The sequence below is a fragment of the Neltuma alba genome, unplaced genomic scaffold (genome assembly GCF_004799145.2).
Source record: "Neltuma alba isolate B1F8T4 unplaced genomic scaffold, ASM479914v2 tig00011241_pilon, whole genome shotgun sequence".
NCBI lineage: Eukaryota > Viridiplantae > Streptophyta > Magnoliopsida > Fabales > Fabaceae > Neltuma > Neltuma alba.
The window spans coordinates 62,505-86,615 of record NW_021635959.1 but is presented as its reverse complement, the minus strand read 5'-3'; the positions used below and the strand labels follow the sequence as shown (position 1 = coordinate 86,615).

Sequence of the window (24,111 nt, the reverse complement as noted above, 5' to 3'; positions counted from 1 at the left end):
GAATCAAAATAAAAATCAAGCAATATCTTATATTAAGAACCAGAAGTAGTATTATATATCTTGATTTACGGAATATGACATGGGAATATTTTCCCTTAATTTAAAGCTAGGGGCCTAAAGTTTGAGTATCACTGTGATTTTAGACGCTAATCGCAATGAAGTTAATTGGCGTGAAGGCTCTCTGGTGTGATGCTGTTTCAATAAAAAGTTAAAAGGAAAAAAAAAACTCAAGTTTAATTTAACCAGTGTGCCGTCCGCAACTCCACATGCTTTGCACATATTTTTCTATTTCGAAGGATACAACACACATGCCTTTAACTTTCTTAGAAAAATAATTAAACCACGAATCCCATACCAACATAGAATTTAAGATCGATAATATTGATCGTTGGCAAAAAAAAAAAAAAAAGATCGATAATATTGATCATAACTCAAAAGAAGTAGAAAAGTTAATGTTTCATATAGGAATGTTACGAACAATTTTCGAACACAAATTCTCTCTTTCATTCGGGCCTCAGCCACTTTCAAAACCCAAAGTTCATCGAAGGACAGGCTATGTGAAGATTAACCAATTCGGGCCGAACAATATAGTCGAAGACGCTTTCTTATCTGGAAACTGGCCTCTCTAAACAGACGACGGAATAAAAGATAAGAAAAATTGGACAAAAACAAAGAAAGACGTAATACGAAAATTGAAGCGAGACGAAGTTTGGACTTAGTTTTGGTAGGGTGCGCCAGGCCCGTGCAGTAGTGCAGCACATGGGCGACGCTTGAGGGTCGCAATAGCAAGCTACTGGGGCGGACCCTCCCCCAAAAGAAATTAATTTAATATCATGTGGGACAATGGCCCACGTATCAGATATTAAACTGATAAGAACAGATACTACACTTGATCTTAGCCAAAAGGCCGAGAAAGGTATGCTTTGTTTCGTGGTTCTTCATGGCCTTTATAGCTGCTCCCTCATTTACTCACGGGATGACTCCCCGATGTGGAACTGTGTTTCCAGTCCTAGACAAAATCTTCATCATCACGCAGCGCAAGTGTAGAACCTGCAAACGCCGAACAACCATTAAATGAATCGCGCAGGGAAACACTCCGTTTAGCTAAAATACTTACGATTGCCTATGAATTTAAGTCATACTACTTAATTCTTTTGGATTTTAACTCAGGCAATTATCAGTTGGTGTAAAGAAATTTGGGTTTACGAATTCTTGCTTCTAATCTTTGAAAGAAATGATGGGCTCGTGCAAGTCACAAAATAACATAAGCGCTCTCCACATCCATCCAGATCAGCATATGCATATCCGCTATCAATTCACCAAGGAATTAAAAGCCATAAGCCATATGAACCACAGTATAAATTGCCAGCAGTGAGAGACCAAAAACCCATCTTTTTTTTTTCCCAGACGGATCAAAGTCAAGTGCGTCAACATCTGGACTTATTATAAATCCGAGTGGCCAAGTTCAAAGCAGATTTCAATATTGGTGATTTAAGGGGCAGAACAACGTCGTCTATGTGAATAAAAAATATCAACCCACCACCCCATAAAGTTGACACACTTGTTCATTCTTTCTGTTTTTGGCCAACAAACATGGTCATATAGTTGATTGGCTCAACGAATTATCTGAGGCTGACCAGGATGAAACTCAAAGATATTATGTGACCGAAGTTTGTTGTTTATCTCATTTTGGGATGACAAAGAGATATTACTTACTATCATGCGTTTGTTTGTTGCCTCTCTCCCACCCGCTCATCTATATATATTGAGAGAGGTCTCAACATATAGAGAGAGACTCCGCACGTTCTATTTTTTCCCCTCTTAGATTTACTTGATGTATTGAGTTGATAAATATTAGAATGTCTGATTTGATGGTAGTGGAACAACTGCTAAGATGTCGAATTTAATGTTTAATTGTAGCAAAAACAAAAAAAAAAAAAAATCTAACAAGGAGAGTGAGTCATGGTTTGATGTTAATCATATCAGCTTCATCTATGGGTGTCATGGATGACGCAATTATGGGATGGCAAGCATAAAGGGGTCAAAAATGAGGTCGCGGCGCCTTCAATATATAAGCCAGTAGGCGCCCTTCTAGTTGGAAGTTTTTGACTGTTGCAATCAATGACTCTTTGCAATCATGTTCCTTTTATTAATGCAAGACTTGCCCAACTTATATCAAACATGCATTTACACCTAACATATAATATTTCTCAACATTTTGTTATACATATGAAGCACATGCCTGATAAAAAGAATAATTAATTCCTCTAGCTAGGGTGACAAATTAAACCTGCCCATCGACCTTATATATATGTGTGTTGTGTTTCACAGATAAACAGATCTGGTAATGAGAAAGCAATACAACTCTCTCTCCCTCTCTCTCACAGAGGCAACTCTTAAAATCAGTAGGAAAGATATTTACAACTCATTAGGAAGCAAAGGACACGAAAATAAGGCTATTATCACCTCCAGGATTTGGTCTCAGCTAAGGCTTAACAGTCTTCTAATATTGGCCTAAATATTGCTGGTCATTGTCTTGGATGACAACACTAGACTTTAATGCAGCATGCTTGCCGGAATCCTAATGCTATCACCGCTCAGTATGGGGCAAAACCGGCAGGTAGACCCCACGTTGATCGGCAACATATGAACCATATCTATCCTATCATAAATGATTTTGGAGGAAGCAAACAAGCCATTTTGCCTTCAATTTCCTAACACTTTTTAATCATTTTGATGCTAAAAATAGAAAATGGCCCAAAAAGTGCAGTCACCTTGGATATAGAACAGCAAAGCTTAATTCTCTCTATCTCTCTCCCAATTCAGGTTTGAACTTCGTCAGTGCAGACCAATTAATATCCTAATAAAGATCAAATAATATATATCTCGCTCGATATTTTAAAACAACATATAATCAATAAATCTGTAAAACTTGTTGATTCTAATATCTTTGCATCATCTTTTCTGTAATATAGTCTGTTACAGGAGATATCGCAGACAGGGCTAGCTTTGTTCCAAAAGTAGATTGCCTAGATTTTACTCCCATAGCTAATCATGAATTTTACAGATAATGGACGAGACTGATAATGAGATATACTGCGTCTCAAAATTAATCTTGTCTAACCCTTCTGAGTAAACTGCATCGGTTTCAGTACTATATGTCATATGTTGACAACGCCTAGCTACCAGATGGATGGATTTCACTCTAGAAAAATAAATCATTCAAACTGGACATAACAAAAGATTAGCTAGACTGGCAAAACCGTTTCTTCATGTTGGTATCATATGCAGGAGCTTCGAAGCATGGCTTGACGAGAGTTCCAGACTTCCAGCTAACTCCAGAATTTTCATAAGCTTCTTCTCCTTCTTTAAGCCATGGCTCCGATAATATGCTCTCAAGCTCACTGGGCCTGCAAGGAATACTAATTGCACCTTCCTGATCAAACCCGTACTCTTCGGCCGCTTGCTCCAATAGCCTCAAAAACGTAGGGTGGGTCAAACATCTTAGTGGTACCACAAATCTCTTTGGCCCCTCACCATCCTCAGCTATCACTGCAAAATGGCCTTCTTTCACATCTTCTGGGACGTCATAAGAACTTGACCATCTCTTTCCAAGTAACAGACTTTTCTGCAGCTTTTCAATTATAATCTTTAGCTTCACCCCCCCACCTTTCTTCTTGCTGTCCTTGATGATGTTGTTGTTGTTTTTGTACTTGGCCATGATATAATAAAATAGTAGTGGTGTGTGCATATGATTGCTTCCTCGACCAAGTTCTACTGCAGGATAGTTAGCAGGTAGGTTACTCTATTTATAGTGACATGGAAAAGGAGTGTGAGAATCAGAGAGATAAGATTGCGTGGTAGAGAGAGGGTGGGAGAGGGAGAGGGAGAGGGAGAGGGAGAGTCGTGCGCGTGTAGTGCCGGGGAGACCAGCGCATGTGGATGAGAGTGTGTTCGAGCCTTCAATTTACCCATGATGTGTCATTTCTTGCTTATGTTTGGTTCCGAAATTATATTAGCCTTGATCACTCCGTATACCCATTTTACATTTACCATCTCAAAGCGTAATTTCAAAATTAATTATCAATTTCAATTACTCCTCTTGTCTCTATTATAGAACATATTCTAGAGGCAATTTTTGTCCCAAATACAAGTCATCAATAACCTCATTAATTATTTTTTCTCATTTTACTCTTGTTTTAATTTAGATTCAGAGTTGGTAAAATTAAATCACATTAAAGAGAGGCAAAATTGGAAAAATTTATTAATATATAACAGATTTAATTACTTAACTATTGTTCTTTGCTATAGAAGAATTAGTTGAGAATGGCCTGTAATAAAAATAAGAGAGTAGTTGATAAATGTCCTAAAATATCTCCATGGAATACGGGAAAAAAAAGTGAATTTAAAGGGAAAGCATCTAAAAATTCTCCTACCTATTGGGATATGGAATTGCAAGATCTCTCCTGATCTGTAAGTAAAACACAAAGTAGACATATTTTACATTAACCTTGAAAAGATAATAATTCAGGAGTTGAACTTGGCCCAATTACAGCTCAAGAGGCATCAATCTTGGGGAATTTCTAGCGCGTTATATATGGCTTCATTAAATTCACCATCTTGGAAGACTCATTATGAGGCATGCTTATTTATACTTGTTTCTTTTTTCTTTCTTACTTTTTGCCAACGGCGCCATATGCTTATTTATAGTATGTACTTGGAACACAAAGTGTACACATGTTTTTATTTAATCCACCAATCTCTGCATTCATGGTTGCAGTGGCAAGCCAGTAACTTCAACCATGAAATTCTTATCATTTTTGGGGATACTTTTTTGACTTTGCCTCTCCTTTCAGCAAGTGATATTCCTCTTCTTCACGGATGCTCCGTCCATGTGCATTTTTGCGGCAAGGTCGTCCGTTATTAATGGCATTATTTTCTGTAGTATGGTTGCAAATATAATTAAAAAGTAGTTGAGCTCTTGAATTGAAAGGGGGAAAAAATTAATACAATAATGAATATCCTATACTGCATTGCACATATAAAGAGAGATATGGAAGGGATACGTACAATAAATATAATTAAGTTATATACGAGTAGTTATGTGCAGAATTTGATATGATCATACATGTTAGATAACTATACACATTAGACTCTATATTGTTTTAGGACACGTGCCAATGAGAGGAATCTATTAAGAGCCAGCTAGCCTGCGTTGGTGCAGTAGAGGCAATAATAGGGATCGGAGTTATATATTACGGTTAATGATAAGAACCAAAATATGTGTTTGTTTCTAGGCGATCGATGGTTTTATTTAAGCATAAGAAAAACGAGATGGGTTATATATGATCTAAGTAGTGAACAAAGTGGGTCCATAGATGATATATCAGTGGACACATCACGTGAAATCTGATATTTCTTTGAGAGTTTTAATGGGTGTTGATGAATATATGATTTTCATGAGAGACCAGTGGGGGGAGGGACCCAGATGCTGTATATATAGTCTCCTTCACTCAGATAAAAGCACGCAGGACATGGGCTAATTAACTTGGGCAACGCGGAACTATAAAACAAAACAAAACGGAAACGTTTTGGGACCAAATTACGTAAAGGAAGGGGAAAATGCTACGTTGCTATTGCCATGATAATTAACTATTCAACTCCTGGCTAGCTGTCAAGAAAAAGGTGAAATATAATATTGACTATTTTCTACTTGTACGTTACGTTGTACGCTTAAATATTTCATCCTTGAGATCGAATTGAAAGCAGCAGCTAGCCTAATTAAAGGGTCCATCATTGGGAAGTGGTAAACCCAGCTGCAGATTTACATGAGGATAGAGATTATATTTATATAATCAAATGCATCATTGGGTGTGCCAATAAGTGGAATAGATCAAACAGTACAAAGTCTTTTAAAAAAAATGAAATTAAAAGACTGAAAAACACTAAGTAAATTTATTGTACCAAGATTTTTTGATCAAATTATCTGAAGACTTAGTTGTGATATAGCATAACGACGTTGCATGATTTATGTAGCTAGTTCTAAAGATTATTATATCTATATATTCAATTGCATGACAAGGGCAGAAAGTATCTGCGGCTAAAAAGACCTGTGAGCGACGCAAGGGAAGCGCGCAGCTCCATTACTGACGTCACAACGGTTCCTGTAAGTGGATGTGAGAAAGTTGCCTTCATAATATATATGTGGGATTGAGCGTGTTCCATGAAATCTAAGGTAAGCATATAACTGCTGAAAATTTTGACCCCGAGAACAAAATGGCCTCTACGCGTAAGCTATGTCAAAATAACCTCAATTATTGCGAGTAGTACTTGCTCCTTTTCTTTTTTTTCCCAGCGCACTTATTCGTTTGAGTAACTTCAATTTTTGACGCATTAGAAAAATTGAATTCACATTTTTTATAATGACTAATTATTATATATGCCAAAATAAACCCAAAAAAAAGAAACATATGTAAAAGATCCTAATTTTGGTTATATCTTATATGCAAGGGAGAGGAGGCGGGGCGAAGAGAGAGATAATTGTTTCCATGTTTGGTTTGACTCCAGGGAGGGGAGGGGACAAATTAAATTCTTATCCTCCCTCGATCTAACCAAACAATAATAGTGAAGGAAAGCACAATTCAAATTTCCCGAACCAAATGCACATAACTTGTCTTGTACATATAAATCACTTACCCTAAATCAAAGGTTATCTCACGAATCAAGCTCCCAAAAAAAAAAAATCCAACGACAACAACAAGTATTTTGTGACAAACAATGTTTTCACTGAATCTCTTATCGACTTTAACAAAATAATTTTCTTCAAAAGATCAGATTACGTTTCTAATGGAAACACATATAGGCAAAGATCCGTCATCTGTGAAAACTTCCATGAATTCAATTTCTAAATATTGTCACCAACGTATATTGTCAAGGAGATGCATTTTTTTTTAATACATGTCACTTCTTTGTCTAAAGGTATGTGGGACTTGCTTGCAGCTTCCCTCCTTTCACTATCAAAAATGGGACCTCAGAATTAGATGGCACGTTACGTTTGGGTCGTTCTAGAGCGTACATGTTGAAGGGGGCATAACAGTGACGTGGAGGGTTATGGAGGGTCTGGTCTTGCGTGGACATACGGGAAGGCAGTTCTCTGTGTGTGTGTGTGTGTTTTGGGGGGGGGGGGCGTGGAGGGTATACAGTTCAGACGTCAAAAGATGACAAAATAGAGAGAAATATTATGAGTACTGTACTTTCGTTTTGGGAGAAATACACATGCATGCGTATGTCGGTCATTTCCTGCCGCTACCTGTCCTGTTCAAGCGTCCTTATATTTGGATCCAAACACGCCTTCCCAATAGAATTGACAACCAAAAGCAAAAAATCTCCAGTTTGAATTGTTATTAGTTGCCACTTGGGGCTGTTCATCCCTCAGAAATTGATTGCCTTTTCACTTTGCTATGCGCAAGAGGGGCCACCTGGGAACGTAGAAGCAGTCCAAATGTTACCTCAATCAACGGATCATGCAGATTCGAAGAAGGGGAGAAAAAAGCGAAAAGAAAAGGACATGTACAGAAAGGTGGACGCTAGTTCCTTCGATTTGACCATACTATGTTTATGTCTGATCCCATCCCAGTGTCATGCGCGACGGACCAAAACGCTCACAGTCGTCCCGCATTTAATTCGTTCGTACCCAATTTGGAAATAGTGGCCTGGGCTCAACCCAATCGCACTCATTATTGTATTCTTTTACAATCGGTGCATTTTATCTTTTTCTAAGAATTCTTCAATCTCTCTGTCATGAATATAAGATTTAGTTTATAGAGTAAATTACATTATAAACTAGATATTATATTTTGGATAGAAAGTAGTAGTGTTTATACTCATAACTTTGCTCCACCATGCCCTTTCTTCAATTAAAAGAAGCAACTTTATAGACAAACAAATGAGTTCATCTGTCTTGGGCAATTTATCAGTTATAGTTCATTTTTACTGGATTTTGGAAATCCATCCAAAACCCAGAGGGGATAATTGCTGCAACTGCAACTTATGGAAATGGAAGAGTGATGCATTTTACGCGTGGTTTGTACTGAATTTGATGTGACTCATATTTGTTGGTAGCACAGACTTGTGTATAATTATATATTGATACATTAATTGCGCATATGGAACACATGAGGCTTCAAGATCAGTCATATTGGAGCTAATTCGAGTCCTTCCAACACACAACTTGATCCGACCGGTCACCTCCTTGTGCCACCATCACCCTTTTTTTTTGGCTCTGTCATGGTATTTTACTTTTAGTGAAATATAGGTATCCTAAAATTCGTTCTTTAGAAAATTGGAATGCTTCCTACGTATAAAACTGAATCAATTTCAATACTCATCTTCTTGATGAGCATCTTAAACTTATTAGATCTGGATTGTTCATATCTCATTTGAATAGTCCAGATCTGATTTCTTTTTCATTTTTGTTTGTTCAAAATAATTATTTTAATATGTAAAGAATCTAAAATAAAAGTAATATCTTAACTATCATTTTTTCAAAAAATAATTTTTTCTATTTAAAAATAATTAATTAAATATTTTAAATTTGGATCAGTCAAATCAAATGTACACAATCTAAATCTGATAAGTTTAGAATACTTATTAAAGTGATGAGTATTCAAATTATAAAACTCTACTGTTGATGAATGTTTCGATTGTTCTGAAATTGACATGCGAGTAAGACGAAATTTTTGGGGCTTTCATGTCCAAAGCTAAGAGTCCGAAATTAAAACTTCGCTAATCATTCTCTACTTCCGGATAACATCCAATGGACAGATAAATTTGTGAGGCTGGACTTCGACCTGATATATCTCATCGATGCGTTATGCTGCGTAATTTGTGGTCTAAATCCTTATTTCTTATTAGACCCCAGTTGGCAGTTTTTTGTTTCTTTTTTTTTTTGAGGGGTCCTAAATTTTCCACGGAATGTTAAACTCTAAACTCATTAAATCTAAACTGAGAATGGTTCAAATTTAAAGTCTTTAATTAATTACTTTTAAATAAAAAATATTTTTTAAAATATAATAATTAAAAAATTATTTTTATTTTAGATCCTATACATATTAAAATAATTATTTTGAACAAATAAAAATATAAAAAAAATTAAATCTAAACCATTTAAATAAAATATTAACAGCTCATATCTGATAAGTTTAAAATACTTAGAAGCACGGAAACTAGATCCCTATGATATAATACATATGTAAATACATCCACAATAAAACATTTTCTTCATACATTTCGTTGAGTTTAAAATATAAGTAACAGTTTCATTTTTTTAAAGAAAAAGTTACATTGTTCATAGGTTGTTAATTATACAGAATTCATTATATATATTATATAATTTACAGTCTTTCCGTGTTTTAGAAATTTACACTATTTTTCCTTTAAAAAATTATTCTAACGGAGTTCAGGGAAGGAAGAACCTGAAGTGGATCCAATCCAAACCTGATAAAATCTTTGCTCCTCATAACCACCGACCAAAAAAAAAAAAAAGGTTTGCTCCTCGGTGACTCTAAATCCCCTGAGGAATACGAGGCTGACATGAATCAGCCATTTAGGGTAACATCGCAACATTTTGCAACAACCACCCATGTGGACGCTTCCACTAATAGTGGGTGCAAACATGCATCACCAAGAAGCCATCATGGCCATTCAAAAGAAATGAAAGGTAGACAAAATTCTTTCAGATCAAGTTAGCTAGATGTTCAACCGCTTTCTACATTCTAGTCTACTCTTCCCCAAGCCACATATCATCTCATTTCTTTGAAAGAAGTTGTCTATATGGTCTACCATATGCAGAAAACTATCCACGTCACTTCTGTAAGATAAAACCCTATTGTTTATATCAGCCTAAACTATCAAGAATTATATTGCTATAACGTAATTCTGTTAGCATTCTGTGTCAGTACCGCTGCATTAGTTGATACATGAACATATACACAAAAAGAATGTAAGCAGAGAAAGCTCGTCATGAGAAATCTTGAAGGGTTCCGCTGGATTCCGTCGCTGCTCATCCAAGGCAACTTTATTTTGGGGAGGAAGGAATTGCATCTACAAACAGAGAAGACTATAGAAGAAAAGTGGTATGAATGCGTTGTCAAGCTGTGCGGTGTGGGCCTCCAACAAACCACTTACGGTCACAGCTATTAGTAGAGAGAACCAATGCTGCAAACAGTTGGTAAAGAAGACATCAGCTAGAAGTAGAGTGAGCTATGAAAACATCCCGTGTTATCTTAAACAAGTCCGATCGAGTTAGCCAGAAAGCTTCAGCATGCATATGCATATTGGCGGAAGGAACCGATATTACCGTCAAACTCACAAAAACACAGATATAGAGAGAGGGGGGGGGGGGGGGGGAGAGAGAGCGAGATACCTGGGTAAGAATATGTCCCGTTGACGCTAAGAGTGGAAGGAGCAATGAGCAAGCAGCCAGGACAGATGTGATACCAGCGGCCGTACCTTCAATAGTTTTCTCTGGCAAATTGGAAGAACATTCTCGTCATACCGGAAAATTCTGGTACAGATCAGTATTCACTACTGAACAAAATACTTACTGCCACTCTTACTCCACCTCAGAACACCATACTTGTGCCCAACCATTGAAGCCTTAACATCATAAAGAAGCAAGGGTACACGATCAACAATCAATTGGAATTAAAGCAGCAGTGACGTACTGATTTACTTCAACCTCACTCATGTACGTGTGCAATGTTAACATTTATCCCTAGACTAGCGCAAATGAAGAATCAAACAACGCAAAGACAACAACTTAAGCCAAATAGCAAAAAAGATTAAGTTTACCATTGTATCCCCAATTCCCAAACTCAATATTCCTGCAAAAGGGGCTAGAGGTCGATCATTGTACCCAGAAGACATCCAAATAGGAAGTGCACAGCCCAGTAAGAGTGAGAAATGGCTGAAAAAAGAACATTAGATCATGTAACGGTATTGCTCAGAAGCAGGAACTCTTATACACATAACAATATATGCCTTACAGTTTGATAGTACGGGAAAAAGACATGCAATACCTGACAATAAGGAGATCAGAGTCACGATGGTCAGTGAATGCATTCATAAATTGATGCACCAGTTGTCCCAAAGGCCAAATTCTCCACACCTGAGTCAAATAATGTTGGTGCAACGGCCAACAATAAATATGTAATCATAAGTGCAAAACCAATTAGCCTTCTCTGAAACATTTGACAGAACTAAGTTCCTACTCTTAGGAAGCATTGTCACAATACTAGAACCTTTGCAATTGGGAAGGGAAAAGAAGGAAAGTTCTGATCTAGAAATTAAGGCATTCTAAATATTCAATCTAACACGCACTGAATATTTTCCGTAATTGCATCAGTCAACATCAGAGGAAGATACAGTACACATTTTGCTTAAGCATCATTTGAGCCAAGGCTTAAGAGTCTGCATTCGTTTACCAATACCCCATTCCTAAGCTACAAACACCAAAATCTTTATAGTTGTTTAGAAAAAGTTTGAGTACAATTTCTAGAAATCCAAACCAAAAGTGTGATGACAATTTAATGATTATTTCACGAAACATTATCCTCTCATATAGTAAAAATTCCTCCACCAATTCAGTGGTCGTCCGGTTTTAAAAGCATTGGTGGTCATCATAGCAGTGCTGGAACCTTATAGCTTGCTTTGTTTGGACTCAAACCACATACTGACACTTAGTTGTAATCAATTGCTAGCAATGAGCACCAATTCTGTGACAAGTAATACGCTCCATTGAAGGAGAGTCTAGATACTTACCCGAATAATTTCTAAAGTCAAAAAAACCGCCAAAGCTGCACCAAAAGCTAGATTAAGAAACTCTGGCTGAAAGCAAAAAGAGCAGTAAGTAAATTGAGCATTATGTCTGACACACAGCTAATGCACTGCTCATCATAATACTTACAACCCCTCCCCCCCCCCCCCCCAAAAAAAAAAAAAGCCATCAAGAAATCACCTGAAAGATAAGAGCAGGCAAAAACATCAAGACAGCTAACATATGGTAGTATTTCCGCAAAAGAATCCTCTCAATCTTACTGCTTCTTGAAATGTTATAGAATCGCAAAACAGAAAAGCAGATGACACACACCCAATATATACATAATGACAGTCTTTTGACAGGCTCCGAAAATACAAAAGAAAAAACCCTGCAAAAGATATTGCAAGAATAGAATTAGTGATATGACAATATCAATGAAAAAAGATGATGATAAACACAACAGTTGTCAGTGAGAATTGAAGCTGAGACCGCCTTCCTAATTTCCATGTCAACCAGTTGGCAAAGATTTCTTTTTATATAACATAACTCTGAAGGACAAGACTACTACAAATTTTCCCAAGTTATAGACCTAGTTGGATTAGGCCTAACCATTTCCACTGCCATTTTATCTCCATACAAATACAGGTTGCATGGTACAAACAAAATATCACGTATAAATTTTACTATTTTAGTTACGCTTTAAACTTCCATACAAGATTGAAAGTCCGAGTAAGTCATGCAATCTCATATTGGGATTATCAGCATGACAAATACAATATACTTGTTTAACATACAACTGATAAGAGCTATACTTCCTAACTCCTAACAACCCACAATTACCACCACACGTTCACGATGCCACTTAACACACATGACATCCAAAAACCAGTAATCATCAGAAAAAGTGCCAATGAACCAGATATTGATTTCATACCAAAAAATGGGATGCACATGAAACTCCTGAACAAACTGCATCCATGATGGTCCAATCACAATCATGACAAATCCAAGGGAAGCAAAAAATACAAGAGATCTTCCAATCTCATTGTATCTTGTTTCAGCAGAAGCAGCTTTGATGAACCACTCCCCTATTTGAATAATATATTTGAAAGCTAATGAATACAGCAGAAGGCCAAGCAACAATCCCTGAAAGAGGAGTGACAACCTTTATTGATCTAGACATAAAGTTTATCATCAAATTCATTAGTTAAGAACTCGTACCTGAATAAAAGTGCTTATCTCACTTCGATTAATTCCATATTCTGTAGGATGCAACTCCAATGACATCGAAAGTCCAGATAGCTGCATAAATAAGGTAATCACCAGAAATTAAGTATATATTCATCTAATTTGTCTGCAATCAATATGGTTTCGTATAGAAACACTAACCTTTTCCATCGTACGCAATAACATGTCACCAAAATATAGAACAATACCTGAAGTCACAAGAAGAGCCTCCCCTAAGAACAGAAGAAAAACAACAAATTATTCCTTGATCCACCAAACAACTATCCTGAGATATGATTATATGTTGGTGGTAATAGAACCTTTATACATATTTTTTCCGTAAAAAAATGAACAAACTAATGCTACCACACCTGAGTCAGGTTAGGTAATAAGAAAGTTTTGCTCATCTTGTTTATACTCCCCAAAAAAAAAAAAAATTGCTCATCATCCCATGTTAAAAGACCCCTCTATACTGGGAAGTTTGCTTCGGATAGTTCACACTTTTACTGTCCCGTATACATTACTGCTTGGAAGAGTAATGACTCCCATCAAATTCAGAAAAATTCATGAATTATAAAAAGAGCTCAATAGAAACTATCTTGCTTCCCCTTCTGACAAAACTATAATTTAGAGTCAAAGTACCAACTAGAATTCCTGACTGAAACATCTAAGCATACCAATGGAAGCACAAGATGGAAAAGTTGTGAGAAAATGCTGAATTAACTTCACTGCTGCCAATGCGTGACAAACGAACCAGGACAGTTTTAGTGCTGGGTGCAAGTCTGTATGAAAGAGTAATTGGGAGTTTAGTGGATGTCTATTTAAAAGGACTTTCTGCCCAAGTAATGCGCAAACGTGAACCTTTTCTTTTCAACAAATTAGGCTGTATGGAAAGGCCCAGCATGCATGTAAATTTTTTTTGTAAAAAAAAATCACCACCTTGATATATTGTAGCAAGGGACACACAGCACAATGCAGCATGTAAGAACATGAAGCATAAGCTGAACTTTAAAACCCGATCACTCCGTGAACATGGTGCATGCCGCAGACTCAAGCTGAGGAATATCAGTACACCCACGCTGCTGGCAGACGTTGCCCAGTATTGCAATGTCAGATAGTGAAGCTCTATATAAGGGAAAAAAACGGAATATTTGTATTTACATTGTCAAAATTATAACTTTTATCTTCCTGAAGTAGACAGAACAAAAGCAAGGCGCTGGTAGTTTTAAGAGAACCAGAAGGCAATCCAGTCACAAGGTCATAAAAACATGCGCAAACCATAAAATTTAGTCAAATTTTAATAATATTGAATATTGAATTTCAACAGGGCATTTTTTTTTTATTTGATAAGAATTTCAACAGTTACGGAACCAAGCAGGCAAGCAGCTGATTCCCTCGAATCACGCATCATTGAAATCCCAAAGTGATTAAATTTATTATTATTCGGGAAGCTAATACCTTCAAATTTAACTTCACCCAACGACAATCCTCTTGATAGCTGTATCATCTTTGAGAGAATGACCGCCGGCAGAGTGACCGTCCCAAGCAGTATGCCAGATGAGGCACCAGGCCTGAAAGAAAAACAAGTTTAAGACTTAATGCCAAGCATCCATTCGATAATTGAGATGGTGGGATGTAAAAAATAAATAAATTAAGAGGGCATGGGACATGAAATTCAGTAGAATTGGATGGCAGGGGAATTGAGGAAGAGGGGAAGGTGATGCATACCGAGTGGGGAAAAGTGAGAGAGAATTGGGTGCCTCAAAGCGGATCTCGAGGAAGAGGGAGGCAAGAGTGAGGAGAGAGAGGGTAAGGGCGTGGGAAAGAAGAGAGAAGGGGAGGGAGCAGAGGATGAGAGAGATGAAGAAGAGGACGACAGCTCTCTCGCCGGTGAAGAAGGACGACATCGTGAGAGAAGACAGGGTCCCCATCTGAAGGATGAAAACTTGGGGACGACAAGGATCACAGACGAGAAGGAGGGAAGAAGGGTTTACGCGGGAAGAGATGAGACAGGCAGTCGCATGACCCCTATCTCAGCTCAGAGACAAAAGTGAGAAACATAGGAAAGGGGTTGGTTAGATTAGAATTAGATCACGAATTTTATAAAGATCATTGTTGATTGCTGATGAGAGGTTGGTTAGATGAGAACTAGATCACGAAGGATGAGACAGAATGTGCTCATCCTGTGGGTTTCATCATGGCTGGGCCTGGCATCCTTGTTGACAATCCTGCCTTTCAACTGGACGATCCATGACTGGGTCGCCCGCCCGAGGTCAGCCGTCAAACCCGCGCTTTTCATTTTTCAACGGTTCACCCTTATGGGCCGGCCAACCTCAACCGCAGAACTTTGCACGGCACGTCATTCTTCTTCGGTTTTTTTTTTTTTTTTAAAGAACACCTTATAGGCTAAACTATTCCTTTTTGTTTTTAAACAATGAAAGACTTCAGTTGAATAAAACTGCATAACTACAAATACACATCCCTTGATTTCCTTCTTAGTTTTATCTCAAAAATAAAAAATTATAGAGGCTTGGGTTGTAATACTATTAATTTATTTAAAAAAAATAATTTGTATAAACAATCCGAACATATGCACATTAAAACCAAAAAAAACACGTGTTTATTGGCAGTTTCAAGTTCAACCCTAATAAAAAGAAAAGTCTTCTAGGTAGTGATGTTTCTCCAGTCCGCCGTCCAATTGTGGTGGTCGCGGTTCCGAAGCCACCGTCTTTATTATATATCTTGAACGAGATATAACATTGTTTTCGAAGAATTTTGTACAGCTTGCCTATACTTCTAAAATAAATTTTCTTCTTATTTTTCTCCATAGAGTTGGAGATAAATTCTCCCCCAATTTTTCTTTAGTCTCCCACTTTTATTCTCTCGTCCAAATAAAATATATATATACTTTTCTAGTTTTTTTCTTCATTTTCTCTCGGGGTTAAATCAAAGTTCTGCTTCTTCGTTATTTCTCCTCACTAAGGCCCATGCATCTCACAGGTTTGCAGGCTCAAACACCGGTCTAAGTCCGACTGCACCCATTGGCTCATTACCAAGCCTCATGTCTCCGTATTATACGTGTCCTTCGGAAGCTATGCCCATAATTGCCAAGCGTCACTTTGGGGGGTGTTTAGACAGGAGCTAAGTTATGATTTTAAAAATATTTTTACGGTATACGAAATAAATATGTGGAAGAGTCTATCTTGTTTGGTAAAAAAATGCTTTTGAAAAATACTTTTTCATCTTCCCAAACACTTTTTTGTGGAGATAGCAAATGGGCTTCTGCTTGCCAACATGAACTTCATTTAGGTGCTTCCACCCGATGCCATGGCTCCAAAGGTCAGCGTTCTTTGCTCCTTCGATTTGATGAGACAGTTAATGGCCGTGGGATAATCATACCTTGGTGTGGTCAAATTGGGGTGTTGACGCATCCAGCCATTGGAGGGTTTTGGACTCCTTGTGGTTGTGGGTGGAATACAATATTGGGGGGCATGTGAAGTGAGGCTCCCCTGCTGTGCTTTCCCTTATTGACAGATCAATTTACTAATAGGAAGCTAGTGGTTGATGATTGGGGGATCGGGATCAACTTGAGTGATCGATGTGGGCTGATAAGGGAGGAGGAGATATCGAAAAATGCGAGCCGTTGGATGGATAAAAAATGGTGAGGAGAATTTAGGAAAAATATTAAAAAAGATGAGAAACTTCGGTGCGTTGACAAGCAATGGATCTTCTGGAAAAAAAAAATCTAGAATGCTTTATTACGGATTTGAAGGTCAAAGTCTCCAAGTCTAGCGGCAAAAACTTGTCCAGAGAAAATCACTGCTAAGGGACTTATTTTTTTTTTTTTTTTAAAAAAACTATGGCAGATATTATTGTACAATGGATAATATATAACTTTTAAAAACTACAAGCCTTTATATACATGAGAGTGGATGTGAGCTTATAATAAGTTGTTTCTTATTATTAGTATTCAACTCTTTGTATTGTTTTTGATAAAAAAAAAAAACTAATTCATATTAGAATAAAATGCAGAGTATGAAGCCCCCCCCCAAAAAAAAAAAACACAGAGAGCCTAAGCTCTGAAGTAACTGACAATGTTGCTAGTAAGGAGTATTATACTTTTTGAATAATAACATATGAGTGTTTTGCGTTGTTGGTATGTACAACCACATAGAATCAGATGTAAATAGAGTATGAGCCATTTGGGTTTGCAAGCCGAACAAGGTTTTGGTAACCTAGGCGAAATTGATTCTCAAATTTGCCTCTCTGTTTTTTTTTTTTTTTTTAAACAAAGAAGGGGAAAAAACTTTGTTTTCTCTAGCTTTTCCTGCAGACCCTCTTTTTCTTGGATGCATAAGGGGTCAAAGCCCAAATAATGTTTTTTCTTTAGTTTCTTGGATGCATAACCTGTTGAGTTTGATTTCTCTATCGGGGAAAGGGGACTTGAAAAAAAAAATCAATTTATATTTTAAATTTTATAAACAATACTGTATAAAATAACCGTCCAATGTCATCATATTCATGATTTATCAATAGGAGCACACTTTTTTAAATTCCTTTTAACAAGCAAGAATTTAAAAACTGATCAATTATATAAGCCGGCTGCTTCATAATGGAAGAACATCTAAAGTTTCTTCCTATGAAATCATGTTTAAATTACATTATGTTATACTACCTCTGGTCCTAATTATAAGACCCAGTTGACTAATTTGAGGAAATTAAAGAAAAAAGTTAAGTTAGTTATTTGTAATAAATAAGTGTTGTCTTTCCTAAAATATCATTACTAATCAACTATATTGGCTAGAACTACAATTATTAGAAAGACTATCTTGAAAAAAATTAAGTAAATATGAAAGACAAAGTAGTATTACATTACAGGGGGTAATAAAACAACAGAAAAACCCTAACACACGCTTTTATCTTGATATTTAAATTAAGAATTGCAATAAGATCGATGGGGAACAATAATGGGAAATAAAAACATATTGCTGGGTGATAAATAGGTCACGCGTTTTGGGCAGAGGGTCGTGGGCTGGTAAACAAACATACACACGCGGGGGAACATGGGGTGGACAGGGCAAGACGCTTGGACCTCTCTTCGCTTGTGCGTTCCAAGGCAGTGGGCACACCCATGAATCCGTCTCAGATGGCTTCTGTCTCAACGTACAATTATATGCCTCGCGATTATTCATTCGTAATTGCATCGTCCAATGTTATGGTCACACTTTCAGATGCTAATAAACCAACAATTTACTGTATGAGATGAATAACTCTATTGCAATCAAAAGGCCAGAGGTTACTCCGGGATTACAATGGTAACCAAAAGATACGTATAACCGAATGGTCAGAGAATAGCAGAGGATAACAGAAAATACCACAGTGTGGTCCAGACAGGGAAAAAGGAAATCACAGATACAGAAAGAAAGAAGTCACGTCATATTCCTTGTCCTCACTCCCCTCACTCCATGCTATTTATTCTCTTAATTTCCATGAGGCTTTCCTAACTCTTCGGCTGCGTCTCCTACTCGGCCCATTACTGATATTCTCCAGCCCATTTACTGCCTCTTGGGTCATGACATTGCCTCCCTCTGAGACCGCGACCTTGTCCCCAAGGTCGAATGTAGGATATGACCGTTGGAACTCGGTCAGATCTTCCCAGGTAGGTGAGTCACCTCCTTGCCACTGCACTAAGATCTGTTGAATCCATGTACCTCCCCGTTGCACGTTCCGGCTCTCTACAATTTCGATGGGCTGTAAAATTGGTCCTTCTAATTCGGTGAGAAGGGGCAGAGGAACACACGGTGTTGCGACATCATTCTCACATTTCTTGAGTAGTGAAACGTGAAAAACAGGGTGTATCTTTGCCGATTCCGGAAGCCGCAATTTGTAAGCGACAAAGCCAATCTTCTGTTCAACCACGAAGGGACCGAAATATTTGAGGGACAATTTTTGGTGTTTCCGAAGGGCCAGGGAGTGCTGTCGATACGGTTGTAATTTTACAAATACCAGGTCACCTACGTCAAAGTGGACGTCAGTTCTCTTTTTATCAGCAAACTTCTTCATTTTAGCCTGAGCTTTCTGCAAGTTTCGCTGCAGTGTGGCTAATATATCGTCTCGTAACTGAAGCAATTGATACAGATCTGTGGGTAGCTCATCGGAGAGCGCAGCGGCCAACAGGTGAGGAGGATCACGTCCATAAAGTGCCTTGAAGGGGGTCATACCGATAGCAGTGTGATAAGAAGTATTATATGAATACTCCGCCCAGGGAAGATAGTCTAGCCACAGACGTGGGCACTCAAATACGAAACATCGCAAGTACATTTCTACACATTTATTTAGGATTTCGGACTGCCCATCTGTTTGAGGATGATACGCTGATGTCATGCGCAATTCCGTTCCCTGTAATTTGAACAGCTGCCTCCAGAAAGAGCTAATAAAAACACGGTCTCTATCTGAAACAATGGTTCGAGGGAAACCATGTAACCGAACCACATTCTGAATAAAAGCATCAGCCACATGTTGACTTGTAAATGATGTTTTTAAGGGAATAAAATGTGCATATTTGGTTAACCTGTCAACAACCACATAGATGGTAGAATAGCCCCTAATGACCGGTAAAGCCACAATAAAATCCATAGCAATATCTTCCCATACAGCCTTGGGAATGGGTAATGGAGCCAGCAACCCCGCAGGATGAGTTTGTACATGTTTGGCTTGCTGACACACTAAACACTGTCTTACGAAGCGCTTTACGTCCCTTCTCATGTTAGACCAATGAAACAGCCTAGCTAGCCTTTGAAAAGTTCGAAATGCACCAACATGTCCTCCTATCACCGAAGAATGAAATTCGAGCAGGAGACGGTGAATCAGTTCGGCACACTCATGAGGTATTACCAGTCGTCCCTTCCACAGTAATAAACCATCTTTCACCGAATACCCGATCATCGTTTCAGGGTGTTGTTCACACTTCACTATCTCGTCTTGGATATGGCGTGAGGTACGAGCTGCTTGTCGAATTTCTTCCATCAATGAAGACTGAATTTGAATCAAAGCCATATGTGCAATTCGAGACAGAGCATCTGCCGCCTGATTTGTCTTCCCCGGTTTATATTCAATTGAAAAATCATAGCCCATAAGCTTCGGTAAATACGTTTCTTGCTCTGGAGTTTGTATCACTTGCCCCTTCAAATGTTTTAAGCTTTCCTGATCTGTCCGTATCACAAAATGATGACCGATCAGGTAGTGTCTAAACTTGGCTACGGCTTGAGTAACCGCGAATAATTCTCTGACATAAGCAGATTGCGCCTGCATCCTTGGTGACATCTGCTTCAAGAAATACGCAATCGGGTGTCCGTCTTGACTCAACACAGCACCTATTCCTCTCCCAGAGGCATCAGTTTCCAGTATGAAGGGCTTCGAAAAATCTGGTAATGCTAGTAATGGAGCCTGCACCAAAGCTGTTTGTAATCGCTCGAATGCTTGCTGAGCCTCCTCACTCCATTTAAAGCCATCTTTCTGTAAAAGCTTGGTCAAAGGGCATGCTATGTTAGCGTATTGCTTGACAAAACGCCTATAGTATCCAGTCAAACCGAGGAACCCTCTCAGCTGCCCCACATCCTGAGGAACCGGCCACCGTGTTATTGCAGTTATTTTCTGTGGGTCCATTTCAACCCCTGAGGCAGTGATGATATGTCCCAAATACTCCACTCGAGTCTGCCCAAAAGTACACTTAGACATCTTCGCAAATAGCCGGTGAAACACCATCGTCTCAAGAACCCGTTCCACATGTTCCAAGTGTTGCTGCCATGATGGACTGTAAATCAAGATATCATCAAAAAAAATCAAAACAAATTTTCGTAGGAAAGGCTGAAAGACTGAGTTCATAAGGCTTTGAAATGTGGCAGGGGCATTTGACAACCCAAATGGCATTACAACCCATTCGTACAATCCTTGATGGGTCCTAAAAGCAGTTTTCTCCCTATCCTCTGGATACATGAGCACTTGATGGTATCCTGAACGTAGGTCCAACTTAGTATAAAACACTGAACCGCCCAACTCATCAAGCAACTCGTCCACAGTCAGCATGGGAAATGAGTCTTTAATAGTGACTGCATTCAGAGCGCGGTAGTCCACGCAAAAACGCCAAGTACCATCTTTCTTTTTAACCAATATAATTGGAGCAGAGAACGGACTGGTGCTTGGCTGAATATATCCTTCGTCTAATAATTCATTCACCATTTTTTCTATTTCGGCCTTTTGACTGTAAGGGTACCTGTATGGTCTTACCTTCACTGCGCTGGTTCCTTCCGCCAAAACTATTCGGTGATCCTGTTCTCTGGGAGGTGGTAATCCATGGGGTTTATGAAACACCCCCTCATACTTATTCACAAGGTGCTGCATATCGTCGGGTAACAAAGCCTCTTCCGTAACACTTACCTTGCCTGTCAGCGTAGTGGCTTCCATTTGCAGCAAATAGCATTCTAGCACAGCATCGGTATCAACCATCCTCTGAAGTTGATGGTATTCGGCTCGATATGTCAATCTTCGGTTGGTGCCACGCAAGGTTATGAAGTCTTCATTATTATAAAACTTGATATAAGAGTCTCCTATAGCATAGTTGGCTATGTGAGGCCCCAACGTCGCTAGCAACGAAGCCCCGATCACAATATCAGATCCTGCAATTGGTAGCACAAAAGCAGGAAACTCGAGCTGGTGTCCTTGTATCGACACCACCACTTTCTTCACAATACCTTCCCCCTTCATTGAGTTTCCATCTCCTATCATCACCCGTACATGTTGGACAGGCTCTATAGACAGCTTCAAATGACTCGCAATTCGGGGATGGATGAAACTGTCAGAGCTCCCCCCGTCCAGAAGGATCTGAACGCTCTCTCCCCTCAACCTTCCCTCAAATCTGATTGTGGCTTTACCAGGTGACCCATGGTACGCTTGGAGTGATAAATGATGGATAGAGACGGGTTCCTCCTGACCCTCTCCCACACCGTCTCCAAAAGATGCATCTGGTCCCTCTCCGTGCCCCTCTTCTTCGTCGCAGTCAATGATCATATACTGCTTGTTGGGACACCTATGCCCGGGTGTAAACTTCGCATCACACGTATAGCACAACCCCTTTTCTCTCCGAATCATCATCTCCGCAGGGGTCATCTTCTTTATAGGACCGAGTGGTTTGGTCGTCGGCGTAGGCAGCAGAGGCGGGGCAGAGTTTCTTGTATTAAACCCACTCGACGTTGGCCCCACGGTCTTGGTGCTGACCCCCTGGGGACTTAGTGCATTTCTCGTCTTTGTTCCGACCGTCGTCTCAGGGTTGTCGAATAGTTTCGCAATTTCAATGGCTTTCTGCAGATTTGGAGGTCGTCTCGCTATCACCTCCCTCCTGGTTTCTGGCTTGAGTCCTCCCGTGAAGCAGTCCAGCAATGCATCATCAGATACTCCCTCGGTTCGATTCGCTAAAGCCATAAATTGTCTGCAGTATTCCTCCACCGAATGAGTCTGCATGAGCTTGAAGAGCTTTGATCTAGGCTGCTCCATCAGCGATGGCCCAAACTCTGCTTCCAGGGCTCGAGTTAATGAAGCCCAGTTGTAAATCACCTTTGTCTTTTGGAGTAACTGGAACCAGGGAATGACGTCTCCCTCCATGTTGATAGCTGCCAAGACCAGACGGTGTGGTTCTGATATTTCATAGTACGTAAAGTACTGTTCTGCTCGAAATATCCAGTTCTGTGGATCAGTCCCATCAAATTTTGGAAAATCAATCTTCATTTGTCTAGAATGATATGGCTGTCCGTGTGACCCTCCTGCAAATGAATTCATCTCTATCGTTGACCCACCTGACGTCATCAATTGATTAATACGCTCAGTATTGCGCTGCTGGAGCTCTAGTTCCTTACTCATCCCGGCGAAAGCAGCCTCCAACTTATCGATCTTTTCAAACCGTGTATCCGGGGATTGAACCATCGCTTCAATGGCTGCCTCGATTCGATTCAACCTGCTCGTATTATTGGTCTCTTGCTTATATATCTTCAGCTCATGCTGCTTAACAATGTCACCCAAACTCTGGATCGTCTCGGTGATCTTTGATTCATGGTGTTTCATCTGTTCGCACACCGCCTTGAACTCAGCTTGCATGTCCTTGAATCTGGTAGCCTCCGCCATCGTCGACTCTCAATGAAAGCACCAAATTGTTATGGTCACACTTTCAGATGCTAATAAACCAACAATTTACTGTATGAGATGAATAACTCTATTGCAATCAAAAGGCCAGAGGTTACTCCGGGATTACAATGGTAACCAAAAGATACGTATAACCGAATGGTCAGAGAATAGCAGAGGATAACAGAAAATACCACAGTGTGGTCCAGACAGGGAAAAAGGAAATCACAGATACAGAAAGAAAGAAGTCACGTCATATTCCTTGTCCTCACTCCCCTCACTCCATGCTATTTATTCTCTTAATTTCCATGAGGCTTTCCTAACTCTTCGGCTGCGTCTCCTACTCGGCCCATTACTGATATTCTCCAGCCCATTTACTGCCTCTTGGGTCATGACATCCAACAAAATACAAACAGCTAGTGGCCAACTCCGTACGACCCACTACGGAATCAAACTACAGGGACGCAATCACGCAAGGCATGCCAAGCACGTGCCTTCGTTAAAAATTTAATTTCTAAATTAAAAATTATTTTTTATTTTGGATTTTATACTCATTAAAAAAATTAAATTTAAACCATGTGTATTAAATGTGGACAAACCAAATTTAATGAGCACGAAAAGGTTTCGTAATGTTCAACCCTTCATGTTTTTTCAATCAAGGGTTACGTACCATCTCGTGTTTTTATAATAGTGGCCAAAATGCCAAATAACAAAACGACTATAATTCTGGCAATAATGAGAATAGACATCGTAAGATGCTGGGTTCGGAGAAGAGCAAGAGGGGGCCAGCTCTTAGTTTCCATCAACTTTTTTTTTTTTTTTTTGCATATAATTCTCTATTAATTGTACATTAAGGTAAGCTTCTTGGAATTCACAGTTTTCCCATTATATGTCGG

The 24,111-nt window shown here is 38.9% G+C and overlaps 2 protein-coding genes and 1 non-coding gene across 3 annotated transcripts; all 3 read right to left on the bottom strand.

Moving 5' to 3' along the window:
• Window positions 1-724: 724 nt before the first annotated feature.
• LOC114762776 (U2 spliceosomal RNA) lies at window positions 725-920 on the bottom strand. Its single transcript, XR_003742283.1, has one exon. It is a non-coding gene; the product is annotated as a U2 spliceosomal RNA (small nuclear RNA).
• Window positions 921-2,918: 1,998 nt separating this feature from the next.
• LOC114762712 (auxin-responsive protein SAUR50-like) lies at window positions 2,919-3,750 on the bottom strand. Its single transcript, XM_028952266.1, has one exon. The coding sequence runs from the start codon at window positions 3,719-3,721 to the stop codon at window positions 3,245-3,247; it is 477 nt and encodes a 158-aa protein (XP_028808099.1). The 5' UTR covers window positions 3,722-3,750; the 3' UTR covers window positions 2,919-3,244.
• Window positions 3,751-9,712: 5,962 nt separating this feature from the next.
• On the bottom strand, window positions 9,713-15,235 carry LOC114762767 (dolichol kinase EVAN). Its single transcript, XM_028952341.1, has 14 exons — window positions 14,774-15,235; window positions 14,504-14,616; window positions 13,985-14,170; window positions 13,723-13,827; window positions 13,208-13,278; window positions 13,040-13,120; window positions 12,753-12,964; window positions 12,017-12,206; window positions 11,821-11,886; window positions 11,079-11,167; window positions 10,852-10,966; window positions 10,605-10,656; window positions 10,424-10,524; window positions 9,713-10,215 (listed from the first exon to the last, which is right to left on the bottom strand). Exons 1-14 carry the CDS (start codon window positions 14,974-14,976, stop codon window positions 10,102-10,104), a joined length of 1,698 nt encoding a protein of 565 aa, XP_028808174.1. The 5' UTR covers window positions 14,977-15,235; the 3' UTR covers window positions 9,713-10,101.
• Between the last annotated feature and the right edge of the window lie 8,876 nt (window positions 15,236-24,111).